The following is a 16,097-nucleotide window of genomic DNA, read 5'->3' on the forward strand; positions in this document are numbered from 1 at the left end:
GAACTGATGACAAACGCACTCCGGTTTGGAGGCAGTGCACAAGGAACTTCTACCGAGTACCGTTACAATACGCGAGTCTCGGGCACAGACACATCTGTATTCGAAACCAGAACATAACAACAACCGAGAGCACCACACAGTTTTTAGTATCGGATAAAACATATATCAGTCATGAAATATCTACACGCGCGCACTACGGGGCAGAAGGTGGCATTCATACCGATGACCATGACCGTTCAACAAACACCACACTGGCAGCGACTCGGAACCTCAACTTCTCCAAAAATTACCTTGAGAATAATTGAAGAAAATGCATAATGCGTTTAGACGTTTACCAGATCAGGTGAACTAACAGACCCCCGGCACGATGCACCCGGGGACCTTGTTACGGCACCGCCGACCCCCCGTACAGCGCGGCTCAGAGCGCCGCCGGCTCCCTGTACAGCGCGGCTCAGAGCGCCGCCGACCCCTGTACAGCGCGGCTCGGAGCGCCGCCGGCCCCCCGTACAGCGCGGCTCAGAGCGCCGCCGGCTCCCCGTACAGCGCGGCTCAGAGCGCCGCCGGCTCCCGTACCCGCTGTGGCGTTCATCGATCCCAACTCACATGACAGACTCCGTTCCACCGGAGCCCGCGTCCGTCTATCACTCAATAGTATTTGCAGCAGCCCTCCCCGCTCCGCAGTCCACAGACTGCCGAGCCGAGCCGAGCCGCCGTCGCCTAGCAGTTGATGGCCTTTCCGCAGTAGGCGGCCAGGTTGGCTTCCCGCAGTGCCTCGGAGCAGGTGGGGTGGGCGTGGCAGACGCGCGCCAGATCCTCGCACGAAGCGCCGTATTCCATGGCCAGCACGGCCTCGTTGATCATCTCGCCGGCGCCCGGGCCGATGATGTGCACGCCCAGCATGCGGTCCGTGGCGCTGTCGCCGAGCACCTTCACGAAGCCGTCCGTCTCCTGGTTGGTCTTGGCGCGGCTGTTGGCCGAGAAGGGGAACTTGCCGACCTTGTACTCGACTCCGTCGGCCTTCAGGTCCTCCTCGGTCTTGCCCACCCAGGCCACCTCGGGGAAGGTGTAGATGACGGACGGCACGCAGTTGTAGTCGATGTGCACCGGGCCGCCGGCGATGCCCTCCACACACACGATGCCTTCGTCCTCGGCCTTGTGCGCCAGCATCGGGCCGTGGATGCAGTCGCCGATAGCGTGGATGTTGGGGATCACCGTCTGGAAGCGCGAGTTGACCGGGATGCGGCCCTTCTCGTCGCGCTCGATGCCCATCTTCTCGAGGCCGAGCCGGTCGGTGTAGGGCCGACGGCCCACGCAGACCAGCAGCGCGTCACAGTCCAGCGTCTCCTTCTTGCTCGAGTCCTTGACGTTCTCGACCGAGACGGAGATGTTGTCGCCGCTGCGCTCGGCGCCGGTCACCTTGTGGCCTAGTTTGAACTTGATGCCCTGCTTGCCGAGGATGCGCTGGAAGTTTTTGGACACCTCGGCGTCGATGCCCACGCCGCCGACGTGGCCGAGGAACTCGACGGCCGTGACCTCGGCGCCCAGCCGCGACCAGACCGAGCCGAGCTCCAGGCCGATCACACCGGCGCCGATCAGCACCAGCTTCTTGGGCACCTGCTTCAGCGAGAGGGCGCCCGTCGATGACACGATCGTGTCCTCGTCGATCTCGATGCCCGGGAACGGCGTCACCTCGGAGCCGGTGGCGATCAGGATGTTCTTGGTCTTGATGACCTCCTTGGAGCCGTCGGCGGCCGTAGCGGTCACCTCGTTCGTGCCGGTGATGGTGCCGTGTCCCTTGACGTGCGTCACTTTGTTGTTTTTGAAGAGGTAGGCGACACCGGAGGTGAGGCCGGATACGGCCTTCTTCTTTGTGTTCATCATCTGCTCCAGGTTGAGTTTGACGCCCTCGACGTCGATGCCTCGGTTTTTGAACTCGTGCACGGCCTCATGGTAGAGGTGCGAGTTGTGCAGCAGCGCCTTGGACGGGATGCAGCCGACGTTGAGGCAGGTGCCGCCCAGCGTCTCGTTCTTCTCCACACAGACGGTCTTGAGTCCGAGCTGGGCGGCTTTGATGGCGGCCACGTAGCCGCCGGGTCCGGAGCCGATCACAACCAGGTCGGCGTCGTGCTGCGCAGAGTCCGAGTAGGTGCGCCACTGCAGGGCGGCCGGCAGACGCGCCAGAGAGGCCACCCGCACCTGGCGGAGCGCCGCTACAGCCTGCATCGCGAGAGGGGACCGCGCTCGGCGTGCTCACTGGACAGAATAACGTCACCGCTGGGAGGCACGAGTCACCTGGAAAGGAGAAAACAACCCAAATCAACACAACCTCAATACAGCCAAAAGTCTGCATCTCAACTCTTGTCACAGTTTGACACAAGAATTAAAAAACTCATTCCCACGCCTAGGTAATGGGTACATTACCATAGGTACACAGATAACATGGGTGATAAACCATCTGGCATCTACCATTCACAAAACTCTTTAGTTGAAAAAAAAATCAAGAGAAAGAGGGCCAAATCAAATACCTATGTGTTGAAGGGGAGCTAAGGAAGGCCTGGTAACAGGATGACAGATGACCAATCTGTTCCATGTAGTTGATGTGTTTGACACAAACTTTGTATGGTTGCATGGTTGGTATATGGTTGGACTGCAGTGTCCTAAACTGTGTGCAATAATTGTGTGACTGTGGTGTGCCTCACCAAGAATAAGATATGATGTGATGTGTGGTGCAACAACCATTTTCCTGCACGTTTTTATTTAATATTTTGGATATTTTTGAAGAAAACTGAGCAAGCAAAAAAAAAAGAAAAGAAAAAAATTACTCTTCTATTAATTTCAAGGACCGTTATCTTGCAAAAATCATTTGACAGACAAGTTCATCAACAAGGGAGAGTATCTTTATCATTATCAACAGTAATTTGCCTCTGTTTGTCATTGTTTTGTTCCATTTAAAGAGCAAAGCAACTTTATCTGCTCAGGTAGCCCCAAACCTGCCCCCAAAATAGCAATGTTTTAAAGACAGATTTGTCCAAAGTTTCAGCCCACTTATATGACTTTTCATACCTCTTGCTTAACATTATAAATCTCTTATGTCAAACAGCATTGCTAATGACAAACAAGCACCTAAGTGTAAAGAAGTAAACAGCATGCTGATGCTGGCAGGGACCGCGGATTCAAATTCTCGTAGGGTGTGCAAGATGTGGCTATTGGGCCCCCATCTCACGCCGGGCCCCTTCCAAAAAGTCAGCGCCGCCACTGCTCCGGAATAAGCCGGTTCTAAGGAAGCGGGGCGGGAAAACCTTCAAAATTGACGGTCGTAAGATGACTGAGCGAGCATCTTACGGTCAGGAGATGCATGAGCAGAGTAAATGCACATGCACGCATGCAACGTGATCCAAATCGATCTCAGATTTTCCCAAGCAGGCCCCTAAAGGCTTACAGTGACGTTCAAGGGCCCCTACGGGCCTCAGAGAGCCCTTTTGCACAGTTGATGTTGGCACACTTCTTTTTATCATGGATTACATGAATAAGTTTAAAAATAAAACACGGCCGGCGGGATGTTTGGGCCCATCGATTTGGCCCCTATGACCTATGGGGGTCTGGCCTCCGGCCCCCTTAGCTTCTCCATTGCTCTACGGCCCACACGCTGGCTTTGGGGCCCCATAAAGGCCGCACGCCAGCTCCTGAGACCCAACGCCGGCAATTCTAAGGGTCACCGGCGCACCGCACACGGTCTTTGAAGGTCCCATAACGGTCTCTGGAATACCTCATGTCATAGACATATGGATGCCCACGCCGCTTCTTGGGCCCCCACACCGGGCTCATTGACACCGTTCGCCGGCTCCATGGGGTACCAACTACTACCAAGCAAGCTCGCCTGGAGGTCCCCCACCGTCTCTTGGCGTCCGAGTAGCCTCGATGCCTGAATAGGGCCCCGAGACATCGACCTTGGCCAAAAAGCGTTCGTGTAGGCCCTCAGAAACTGGTGTGAGCCCTGAGATTACTGCGTGGGCTACTCAGGCACTTCTGTCGGGTCATCATGCATCGATTTGGGTCCGAGCTAGTGAGGGTTATCAGAAGCATCCTTTAGCCCTGCGACTTCAGAGGTTGGTGTGAGATCCTAAAAAAGAAAGTGAGGGCACTCCGAGGCTTGCAAAGGGCTTTTCCTCGGAGGTCGGCCTTGGCCGAGCGGCGTTCCTCAAACTGGTGTAGGGCGCTGAGATTACTGAGTGGGACTCTCGAGTATTGGCATGGGGCCCTCAACTATCAGCAAGGAGCCCTCAGGAGCCGGTAAGGGCTCCTCTGCGGCATGCATAAGCCATCCGATCTCAGAGGCCGGTGTGAGATCCTAAACAAGAGCTGAGTGCACTTAAAAACCTGCGTAGGGCCCTCAGAGATCAGCTTTGACCAGACGGCGGTCGTGGACGCCCTTAGAAACTGACGTATAGGGGCCGCCTCAGGGGCTGCCTACTTGCGTCGGTCGGCCCTCTCACATCAGCCTGGGGATATCAGGAATCGGCCTGGGGCCCTCAAGAGCCGGTTAGGGCCCTCGGAAAGTGGCATTGTACCCTGAGATAGCTGTGTAAGGCCCTCGGGTAACGGCTTGGGGCCCTCGGGCATCGGCCTGCGCCCCCGGGCATTGGCCAGAGGTCCTTGGATATCGGTCTGGGGCCCTCAAGAGCCGGTGAGGGCCTTCAGAAACTGGTATGGGGCCCTGAGATAACTCTGTGGGCTTTCAGGTGCTGATGCGGGACCCTTAGGCATCGGCCCCAAGAGGGGGTTAAGAAGGGCAGGGGGCAGGGGCCCTCAAGAGCCGGTTAGGGCCCTCAGAAACTGGCGTGGATCCCTGAGCTAGCCATGCAGGTACTCAGACACCGGCGTGGGACCTTTAGACATCGACTTGGGGCCCTCGGGCATCGGCCTGGGCCCTTAAGAGCCGGTGGGAGCGCTAAAAGATGGCGTGGGTGGGGTTTTGAGATAACCCCTGAGATAACACTAGAACCTGTTCACTAGTGTTCACGCCTTCAGGCACCGGTGCGGGACCATCAGGCTCGCGCTGGGGCCCTCGAGAATCGGCTTGGGACGCTCAAGCGCCAGGGCCGCAAGGGCCCCCACAACGAACTGTGGGTGTGCAAAAATAGGTGTTTGCACACCCTCAGGATTTTCAGGGTGTGCAATTGCACACCCTGCCCCCCGGAATCCGCGGTCCCTGGATGCTGGTTACCAATTGCAATGGTTGAAGGACAGGAAAGCACCCAGCAGAGGCCTATTTCACTGACTGAAAAAAATGCCAGCTGCCAGTATTTTTCCTAGAGTCTCCCACATTTTGAATAGCCACAGGATAATAAAACCTCATATGAAAACATCAGTTTGATACCTATGACTCTGATATTATTTTTTTACATCAGCAATGATCTTTTAGTACAACTGGCAAAATTCGGGAAAGGGGCACTCAAAGCAAAAACAGACTACTTTCACCAAAAACTAACCACATTAAGTCGTCTTTCTGTTAGTTAACTGGCTACAGAACAGTCATAGGTAAGGATAACAAGTGAGAGTTTGTCTTAGGCCTCAGGGCATGCCTACACTCTTCCGACAGCCTTACGTAACATTTGAGCCTTCATTGTAAATGATCAAGACAAGATAAGCAAACAATCTTACAAGAAAGGTTTAACAAAAATGTATGGAAATCCCTAACAGGTTTTCTGTTGGAGCCAAGATGAAGCACCATCAATATTGATATCAATATTGGAAAGCCTGAACCCATTTCAATTTAATTGAAATAATGATTATCTCATACACATCCCCATACTGCTACAAAATCAGCAAAACAGTTGCTAACTATTTGAGAATCAGCTAGTATGATAGCAGTGAACCGTGAACAATCAACAAATTAATATTTTTCATAGATTGACCTACCTTCTCTGGTCAAGAACCAGCGGCAGGCGGTCAAAAGGCAGTTTTGAGCCAAAGATCGTAAAATAAAAAGCATATGCGCCACATATGGCTAAAGAAGACGACAGTGAACAGCTGATATTTCCCACTGCATATTTTTATTACACGTACAAAACCGCAAACTCATATTAACATATCATGTTACCACACCTTTGGGCAATATTGATATTATCAGCATACTTTGCAATCGCATTTATCAGCGCCTTATGACTTGCCCAATCCATACCTACCAATACAGCCATAGTCATTTATAAATTGCGTGCATAGGCACTTTGATAATTGGGGTGGACCCTGATAACCATACGAAATAAACCACGAACATACCTAAATACGAACTGACCAATCCATACCCAACCCCGAAGAGCTTCTTCGGTTATCGCACTGTTCGTAGCATTTACCATTGAGCATTGTATAGTCGCGCATGTAGAGCCAACCTTGCTACATAAACTAGCAAATATGCCTTACTTTCGGGCTTTGGCTCATTTCGGCATTTACCGCACTAAGCCACAAGCTGTGCTATCTCTGAACAAGCACGGTGTTTTTTTAATGAGACTTGTTGAATAGTTGTCGGAACTCGGATGCATGACAGTAATGTTCGAAGCGCTTGATGGCGTCCATGGCGGCCACCTTACAGTGGCAATTATATGCACATTCCTTTCAAGACATCGTAAAGTGGCATCGGTGACTGTTGTGCAATGTGCATAATTGTGCCGTCCTTCACTGTAGCGTCACCTCGTGTACCTTTCCACCGTGCGCGTGGGAAAAAACGTCCTTAAATATATCCATATTGTCATGAATGACACATGGCTGTCTCCTAACCACGTAGGCGTCGATTCCAAGCACATTCTATTTCGTCCTACAAATGATTTACGAAGTCATGTCGACTGCGTAGCGCGTGACAGATGAGCGGAGTATGCTCAACTGGGCTCAAGAACAAACATGATGCTGTGAAAATCTGCAGCCGGGTAGAGCCGGGGAAAACGACCCTTTCAACGTCCCATTGTCGTAAATGGGGGCAGGTTTCGGTCTCCCCGGCTCGGTCGTCTGCCGATGGATACAGTAACAGCCGACGGACAATTTCGGGAAATACTGAACGAGCCCTCAGCACAGGAAGAAGCAATGACTGGATGCATTGGATCGGCTGGATTCAGATGTTTCGGAGGCCCACCAGTACACTCAAATCGAAATCGCGGACACTGAAAATGAGCACATTTCTTAGTAGCCTGTTATCCCGTAGTTGCATTAAAAGCAAACATGATTCACGCTCGTAGGTATTTCAACATTTTCTTGTGAAAGATGACAATTGACAAACAAGGTTTAACACACGACATATTTATGACACACGGAACATTTATCCGTCATGACGGCGCAGTCTGCACGCGTAAAACACACACACACCCATACACAGGAGGTTGGTGCTGACTGCTGACACTGCACTGGATAACGCTCGGCTGGGATGCCTCCAGTTGGCGCCGCAGGCGAGTACCATCAGTCGCAGTCTATGAGCAGTCGGTGCACAGCTCTCAGTCGTGGTCTATGGGAGCCGGCGGCCGGCCCTCAGTCGCGGTCTATGAGCGGCCGGCCCTCAGTCACGGTCTATGGGAGCCGGCGGCCGGCCCTCAGTCGTGGTCTATGGAGCCGGCGGCCGGCCCTCAGTCGTGGTCTATGAGCAGCCGGTGCACGGCCCGCCGGTACCTGGAGCGCAGCTGACCGCCCAGCTCGGCCGCCGTTAGCCAGCGGTGGTCGGCCACCCGGTCGGCCACCGGCTCCACCGAGCCGCCGCGCAGCACCGCCTTGTAGAAAAACACCTGTCGGCGGCCCCCGTGGCGCGTCAGCGGCAGTGGGAGACGGGGACACAAAACAAACCACTAACTGCCACACCAGGGAGACCAATCCGGGGATCACCAACTCGTCCGCGAATCAGACGGGGCCAGGGTGGAACACCTCATTAGCCCGCGCATGACTGGGGGGGGGGGGGGGGTCTACAGAGCCCCTCCCTCCGGTTTTTCGGCAATATTTTCTAAACCGTTTGACGGATCAACACGCAACCTGCGGTACCCTCAGCGGCATCAATTTGACACCTTGTTTTAAAATTCCAACTTTCTAGCTACCATAGTTTGGCCGGAAATGACGTCAGAGTGACGTCATATAGGCCGATTTTGATGCAAAATATTGAATTACGGCAAACGCTCTCAAGAGCTCAGTTTTAAAGCTAGATCCAATTTCTTTGCATGAGTGGACTACAAATATACGTAGCTATCAGACTGCTATCTCGAATTTTCGAAATTCTGAAAATTTAGAAAATATGTATTTACAATTACAATTTTTCCAAACATTTTTTTTCATTTTTCGCAAAAACCGAAATATATATGATAGAACACGTACCGATGAAATACTCTAGTAAGTTTTAGCCCAATATTTTAAAAAAATAGCCAAGTTTTTTGCACTATTGTCAAAATTTTTACAAATTTTCAATTTTTACAATTTTATTTACAAATTTTACAATTTTACAATTATTCAAAACCATTTTTCAGTACGTCTTTGACATCGTAGAGCAATATAAATGGCAGCATCGTGTTCCTGAGCTCCAATTGCATCTGATAGGCACCTTTTTTGTTGAAAAAAATTCATTTTCAAAATTTGACCTTTTCTGACTTGAAAGTGACCTGACCTCCGGTATATTCAGCTGAAAATGACCTCAAATGACACAGACAACATTGCTTTCGAAAGCTGTGAATACATTTTACATTTCACATTTTACAATTTCTATGTAAAATGGACCACAAAACATGCGTCACGTGACCGATATATGATATGATATACAATTTTCTTGAGCCAGGATGACCTGACTTGACCTAAAAAATTCGAAGTAAAAGTTCGGTACCCTCGGGGTATCTAAGGCATATATCAAAGAGCGCGTAAACCAAAAATGAGCCTGATCGGACTTGTCAGCCGACAGTGAGAGCCTAAATTATGAACAAGCAAAAATGCAAATTTTTTACTTTGACCTGACCTGTGACGTCATCGGTGACCTCGAGGCCGATCGTCAATGAAAATAGGTTTCGCTCGACAGTTTTTCCAGGGCTATCAGACGCCGTTTGAATTTTGACGATCGGCCCAGTAGTTTCGGAGATAGGAGGGGGGGGGGGGGAGGGGGTCGCGTTATGGAAAATACCCCAGTCATGCGCGGGTTACGCCTAACGTTATTAACCATTTCTAGATATCGTGCATGAACAAGGCTCAAACCCAGACATACATTGAGGTGTTCCACTTGGGGTGGCACATACTATTGTACCATGTGCAAAGGTGTAATGGTGTAACTTTTCCATTTTACACATTTTCCTGTTCATGAGAGGCACATATAATTTTCAATGTAAAATTAGGGAAAAAACTGGCTAAAATTGACATACAGCAACGGTAACACTAACACTGCAGAGTAACGAAGAAGCTGACATTTCGCGATCCGGGCCCAAGCCCAGGGGCGTCGACACCGGTCCGACTTTTCCGACTAGTCGGACCACTTTTTCGACTAGGCGGTGCCCTGCTGTGGCTCGCGGGGGCCCCTGCTGCAGACCGCGGGGGCCCTACTGCGGCTCGGGGGGCCCTGCTAGAGACCGCGGGGGCCCTGCTGCGCCTCTGGGGCCCTGCTAGACACTGCGGGACCCTGCTGCGGCCCGCGGGGTCCCCTTCTGCGGCCGCGGGGGGCCCCTGTTGGGGCTCTCGGGGGGCCCTGCTGCGGCCACGGGGGGCCCTGCTGCGGCCACGGGGGCCCCTGCTGCGGCAACGGGGGCCCCCCGCTGCGGCTCGCGGGGGCCCTGCTGCGCCTTCGCGGGGCCCTTCGCGGGGGCCCCCCCACCGTTGGGGGCCCCCGAGAAAAAGTCGGACCAGTTTTCCTTACGCGTCGACGCCCCTGCCCAAGCCGTCCGTCTACCATACCTTGCCGCCGACGGCACCCGATTCCTGCTGCAGCGGCTTCGGGTACTTGTACTTGTAGAAGCCCCACGGCGCGTTGCCCAGAAACTGCGCGTTCACGTTGGGTCCTACCATAGCCTGCAGGGTCTGCTCAGCCGTCTGTAAAACAGGTCAATGCGACGGGTCACAATTACTGGCAGAGCCAGCGTCATTTGACGCCCGGTGTCCATGTCCACCTCAGCAGCACAGCTGCAGGAATCCCTCCTCCCAGTAGCGTCATTTGACGTCCGGTGTCCATGCCCACCTCGGCAGCACAGCTGCAGGAATCCCTCCTCCCAGTAGCGTCATTTGACGTCCGGTGTCCATGCCCACCTCGGCAGCACAGCTGCAGGAATCCCTCCTCCCAGTAGCGTCATTTGACGCCCAGTGTCCAACTGTCCACCTCGGCAGCACAGCTGCAGGAATCCCTCCTCCCAGTAGCGTCATTTGACGCCCGGTGTCCATGTCCACCTCGGCAGCACGGCAGGAATCCCTCCTCCCAGTAGCGTCATTTGACGCCCGGTGTCCTTACTGTCCACCTCAGCAGCACAGCTGCAGGAACCCCCTCCCAGCGGGCCGGTAGTGAGAGCCCGGCTCGGGCCGCTCCTCGGCGCTGATTGTTTGCTCCCGATCGGGATGGGCTGGTGTCACTGGCACTGGCGGCGGTACAGGCCAGTATAGGCCGTACTCGGCAGTCGACATGGGCGAGATGACAATCCATCGAGTCGGTAAGCAGGGCGGATCCTGTCAGGACACGCGACGCTTTGATACTGTATACGGCTATCACGATGCAGAAAAGTCAAACCATGCACAGAACAAATTAAGGTGACGTCCCACGCTGCCCCAATGGCCCGCAGCTGCGAGTGCCCGGCCGCTGGTGTGGTGAACTGGTGAGCTAAGCGGCCGGGCTCCGGCAGCCCCACCTGTCTGGGCGTGCCTCAGGCAGCCCCTCTGCCCACCTGTCTGGGCGTGTCTCCGGCAGCCCCTCTCCCCACGTCTGAGCGTGTCGCCGGCAGCCCCTCTGCCTACCTGTCTGGGCGTGGCGCCGGCAGCCCCTCTCCCCACGTCTGAGCGTGTCGCCGGCAGCCCCTCCCCCACCTGTCTGAGCGTGGCGCCGTCCTGGTGGCGGCCCTGCGGCAGCATCCAGCTGGTGCCCGCGCCGAGTCGCTGCTGCACCACCAGCACCAGCCGACTGGACAGCCGCCTCTGCAGGGAGCGCTGGTCGCCGGCCCGGTCCGCCTCTGTCAGCAGGGAACGGGGCGAATCACCACTGTCAGCTACAGATACTGGCCAGGACCCTGCGCACAGGGAGCGGGCCACCCAGCGCACTGTTAGTTACAGACACTAGTCAGGACCCCGCACGCAGGGAACGGACCACACAGCGCACTGTCAGCTACAGATACTGGCCAGGACCCTGCGCGCAGGGAGCGGGCCACCCAGCGCACTGTCAGCTACAGACACTGGCCAGGACCAGCTCAACTCTGTCAGCAGGGAGCGGGGCGACCAGCGCACTGTCAGCTGCGCACAGGGAAGTGGGCGAATCGCCACTGTCAGCTGCGAACAGGGAACTGGGCGAATCGCCACTGTCAGCTGCGCGCAGGGAACGATCCAAACCAGCCACTGCACTGCCAGCTACATACGCTGATCAGATATTGATAAATGGTTACGGGAGTTTTGTTATGTTTGGAAAATGAAATACCCCGCAGCCTACTGCGCCCAAAGAGTACAGAACATCCCACATCCTACTGAAACCCCCAACAGGGTGTCCGTAAAGTCCTGGCGCTTCTATTGGACGCCGTCTAACGCGCGCTGTGATTATTGGACATTCAGCCAATCACCACAGACATGACCCCTAGTTGGCCACTCTGCCAGGGGTCGTGCAAATATGGCCTTGAAATCGTTTTTAGTGATGGGTTGATGAGCGAAGATGCGCCTTGTCGCGGAATGCCTGCGCGCGACGGCCACGTGCGGCTTGAACGAGGTGCGAGTTACAACGCGATGCGGCGGTTTTTGGCGCATGGTTGAGCAGGTGAAGGCTTATTCCGACTCCAGAATTCCTTTAGAAATATCCCCCAGACCGGTACGACCACACTATGTCAAAACTGCCGAGAACTTAGCAGCATTTCCGCGTCAATCGAAGAAAATCCAGGGGTATGATGGACAAAAATGTCCCATATCTTCGTCAATGTCAAATAAATGAAAAAAACAGGCTGGTCCACGAGGGATTCCTCATGAACAGGCACATCAGCCCGAGAGTCAAGGCGACTTGCCCTATGGGTCACTTCGCATTTCAATTTTCAACAACACGGAGGAGCGCCCTCCAACAACGCCGCTGCCGCTCAAGCCATGCTGACGGAGGAGCTCGGCCGGTCATTTCACCTTGGCGAAATGAGATTAGGCCGCCTTATTCTTCTAACCTTAACCCGCTCGACTAAGGCGTGCTACGCGTTTTATAGAATAAGCTCTGGGCCTTCTCTCATCCCAACCTGGAGTCGTTGAATACTCGCATCATGGTAGCATGGGAGGACTTAAAAATGTCCTACATTGTCAAAACACGCAGGTGCTTCCGCCCCCGCGTCGATGCCGTCCTCGGCGAAGACGGTGGTTATAGTGAATGAGCACTTAGCGGAGGTATGTGGCTTGGGGTCCCTGATAATTGTTTTGATCTTTTGTTGAGTACCTAACTATCTATCAACCAGAGGCATTTGCATAGTCACCGTGGCATTTGCTTTCAAAAATGTTGGAAAGCGCCAGGACTTTCCGGACACCCTGCACAATGGACACTACACTGTACACCAGGGCTGCGGAGTCGGAGTCGGAGTCGGAGTCGGAGTCGGTCGGAGTCGACAGTTGTGACCGGAGTCGGAGTCGGAGTCGGAGTCGATTTTAGAAACCCGAGCCGGAGTCGGAGTCGGAGTCACCGAAAATCTGTCGACTCCGCAGCCCTGCTAGGTCTGCGGAGTCGGAGTCGGGAGTTGGAGTCGGTCGGAGTCGACAATTCTGCCCGGAGTCGGAGTCGGAGTCGGAGCTGGTTTTTGAAAGCCGGAGTCGGAGGCGGAGTCGGAGTCGCCGAAAATCCATCGACTCCGCAGCCCTGCTGTACACAATGGACATTATACTCTGGTTCCCCAGCCGCCTGCAACGGACACTACTCCGGTACCCCTGAGCGCACCTGTGGCGGGCACTGCTCCGCCCCCCCCCCCCCCCTGTGGCCGCCTATAACGGACACTCTCCGGTACCCTGAGGCCGCATATGACGGACACTGCCCCGGTGCCCTGATCGCACCTGTGATGGTGGGCGCCGGCTCGAAGCCGGCCAGCTCCTCGGCGCAGGCGTCCTCGAAGTCGGCGGCCGTCTGCAGGCTGGCCGCCTCGGCCAGGTCGGGGTCGTCGCCCTCGGAGGCCCGCAGCGCCTCGGCCGTGGCGCTGTCCGACATACGCACCACGGGCGATTACACACTGCCCCGTCCAGTGTCGAGGTCTGACACACCACGGGCGATTACACACTGCCCCGTCCAGTGTCGAGGACCATACACACCACGGGCGATTACACACTGCCCCGTCCAGTGTCGAGGACCAGACACACCACGGGCAATTACACACTGTCCCGTCCAGAGTCGAGGTCTGACACACCACGGGCGATTACACACTGCCCCGTCCAGTGTCGAGGACCATACACACCACGGGCGATTACACACTGCCCCGTCCAGTGTCGAGGACCAGACACACCACGGGCGATTACAAACTACCCCGTCCAGTGTCGAGGGCCAGACACACCACGGGCGATTACACACTGCCCCGTCCAGTGTCGAGGACCAGACACCACGGGCGATTACACACTGCCCCGTCCAGTGTCGAGGACCATACGCACCACGGGCGATTACACACTGCCCCGTCCAGTGTCGAGGACCAGACACACCACGGGCGATTACACACTGCCCCGTCCAGTGTCGAGGACCAGACACACCATGGGTGATTACACACTGCCCCGTCAGTATCGAGGGCAGTAGTTGTAACGGAAAGCACCCCTGGTGGGCCCAACGTCGGCGAAAGGTGACTATCAACTTTGAGAAAACCAAACGGCAGCTTTAACGCACGACTGTCGACCGACCACAGACAATCCTCTGTGATATGGTGGGGTCAGGGAATGATGGAACAGGGCACATAATATAACATTCAGCACACAATATCACAAGAACTGGAGACGAGGTGGCGTCGACGGGTCGTGGGTAACCACTGTGGACGTAGGTACGTCGTACTCACATGTCCATCTCGTGGCGAATCTCGTGAGAGGACTTGAGGCTGCGCTCGAACTCGAGCTGTCGCAGCAGGGCGGCGAAGCGGCGCTCCGTATCGCTGAGCGGCGGCGCCACCACCGGCAGCCGCTGCAGGCACACGGCCGTGTACAGGTGCCACGGGCCGGCCTGGCCCGCCGGCGGCGCCGGCTCAGCTCTCGCCGCTGCCGGAAAACCGCACAACTGGTCAGAACGCTCAGACACAGCCAATCCTACGACCACAGGATCCATCGCGATCATGACTTAGATAACGACTATAAAGGAGCTATTACGTACAGGCTGTCCAGAAAGATACGTAACAATGCCCAAAATCACCAGAAACTATTAGGTATGCATCTTAGGTACAATGCATCTTCTATCTTATTTTTCATCGCATAAACTAACTTCTCAACCACTGCTTTCACACTCTGGCATCCCATTAGGCTGATTGGAAACCAAATGATGGGCTAAGGTTCCTAGTTGAAGAGTTCTGTTGGAAAGCTCTTGCAGATCCTCCTTCAGATTCAGGTTCAGCAGGCAACCCAACCACACCTGTCTTTTTTCAAGAAGGCATGCATACCTATTGTCTGCTCCACTTATATGAGTTTTCATAACAAATGTGCTGGCATCCACTCCTGCATGAACATGGCATTGGACACCAGCAATCCAGCCCCTAAGCATCATTATTCTCTCCATAATGGTCTCATTTTTGGGCAAGAGGTTAAATATCTGGCACCCTGTCCAGCTTTATCTCATAGCATAGTGTTGTCAGTCTGTTTCTGGGACACCATATGCAGTTTTAAAAGTCAGTGATTGCTCAGTATCCTCAACACTTCTCTAAGTTATTGAGGCACTAAGAGCTGGTCTTGGCAGCCCTCCAACTTTGTGTAGCCTTGTGATTTAGTCAGTATGATCCGCTTTGAAGGTAAACACATCAGTCTACATGTGCATCTAGATGTTCTAATAAGCATGATGGAACCAGTCCTGATGTACCAAAAATAGCTGTTAAAATTTTGAAAGCCTTGAGGGATTCAAAGTCCTTTTCCTAAATCTTTTGATCTTTCAGTGTTCTAGATAATCAGGTGTAGGTAGTCATCTAGCCCTGACCATGTAAAATTTGGCTGCAGTCTGAAATCCCCCACAGTTAACTCCCATCTTCTTAGCAGTTACTACCAAATTTTAGCACAAGTCTTCCAGGGTCTTGATGCGTTAAAACTTTTGAAATTGTTTAATAGTCTGTACATAATCAGCTTCCTTCTTGAATTTGTGGTTGCATTAGTAGGTACCTACCTTCTTCACCATTCAATAATTGTGCTGAAACCCAGTTATACTACCATTGGTATTTCAATCCCAAGATCAATCAGCACATTATATAGCAATCCAAAACCGCAACCGAGAAATAAGCCACATTTACTCAGTTGAGACTAGTAAATAAAAAAAAATAAATTGAAATGGGTCCAGAGCTCTCCTTAATCCAAATAAGATATAGGTACAGTAAATGCTGGAAACCATCATTATCACCAAAACTCCTTTCTCACCTTGTGATAAGGTCCTGCAAGAAAACTGAAAGCCACCAAGGAGCAATCTTCGCGAACACCATGTCAGTCGCATGACTAGCTTGAAATGTTGCCTTTGGGCTCTTCTTTGAGCTGAGCTACTCCAATACTTGACTATCTTGAAGAATCTTGTGCTTGACCTCTCTAAAGTGATCAAAGGTGTCTCACTGAAAGCTTATCACAATCATCTCATGCATATAGCAGGCCAAATGGATAAGATGCAACCTTTGGTAAGTTACTACACAAAGTGAAACTTCTCTTATGGGCTGCTATGTAATAACAATAAGGTACAAACAAATAATAACAAACCAAGAGAAGCGGAGTGCCAAGCCTTGGCCCTGTTTCACCGGTGATAGCAGCAC

General features: G+C 53.5%; 2 protein-coding genes across 6 annotated transcripts; both read right to left on the reverse strand.

Moving 5' to 3' along the window:
* Positions 1–76: 76 nt before the first annotated feature.
* On the reverse strand, positions 77–6,018 carry LOC122386951 (dihydrolipoyl dehydrogenase, mitochondrial-like). The gene is made up of 2 exons (XM_043376700.1): positions 5,920–6,018; positions 77–2,292 (listed from the first exon to the last, which is right to left on the reverse strand). The coding sequence occupies exon 2, from the start codon at positions 2,221–2,223 to the stop codon at positions 718–720; it is 1,506 nt and encodes a 501-aa protein (XP_043232635.1). The 5' UTR covers positions 2,224–2,292; positions 5,920–6,018; the 3' UTR covers positions 77–717.
* A 709-nt stretch (positions 6,019–6,727) lies between these two features.
* Positions 6,728–16,097, reverse strand: LOC122386954 (39S ribosomal protein L46, mitochondrial-like). Of its 5 annotated transcripts, none has more exons than XR_006257464.1 (7): positions 15,718–16,059; positions 14,169–14,364; positions 13,192–13,331; positions 11,005–11,147; positions 9,892–10,026; positions 7,006–7,763; positions 6,728–6,929 (listed from the first exon to the last, which is right to left on the reverse strand). XR_006257464.1 is itself a non-coding variant. In XM_043376707.1 (7 exons), the coding sequence occupies exons 2-7, from the start codon at positions 15,788–15,790 to the stop codon at positions 7,608–7,610; spliced, it is 843 nt and encodes a 280-aa protein (XP_043232642.1). In that variant the 5' UTR covers positions 15,791–15,879; positions 16,045–16,063; the 3' UTR covers positions 6,728–7,607. The 5 variants fall into 5 exon arrangements, 2 of the variants coding, with proteins under 2 accessions (XP_043232642.1, XP_043232641.1); XM_043376707.1 differs by having other exon boundaries at positions 6,728–7,763; positions 15,718–15,879; positions 16,045–16,063; XR_006257463.1 differs by having other exon boundaries at positions 6,728–7,763; positions 9,892–11,147; positions 15,718–15,879; positions 16,045–16,065.

The sequence above is a fragment of the Amphibalanus amphitrite genome, unplaced genomic scaffold (assembly GCF_019059575.1).
Source record: "Amphibalanus amphitrite isolate SeventyFive unplaced genomic scaffold, NRLGWU_Aamphi_draft 000268F_arrow, whole genome shotgun sequence".
Lineage (NCBI taxonomy): Eukaryota > Metazoa > Arthropoda > Thecostraca > Balanomorpha > Balanidae > Amphibalanus > Amphibalanus amphitrite.

Coding starts and splice junctions, on each gene's coding strand:
- LOC122386951 (XM_043376700.1), bottom strand. CDS start 2,223: ATGCAGGCTGTAGCGGCGCTCCGCCAGGTGCGGGTGGCCTCTCTGGCG.
- LOC122386954 (XM_043376706.1), bottom strand. CDS start 15,790: ATGCGACTGACATGGTGTTCGCGAAGATTGCTCCTTGGTGGCTTTCAG. Junction 11,148..13,191: donor GCCGGCGCCCACCATCACAG/GTGCGATCAGGG, acceptor CCCTGCTGACAG/AGGCGGACCGGGCCGGCGAC. Junction 10,027..11,004: donor ACGGCGCCACGCTCAGACAG/GTGGGGGAGGGG, acceptor CCTGTTTTACAG/ACGGCTGAGCAGACCCTGCA.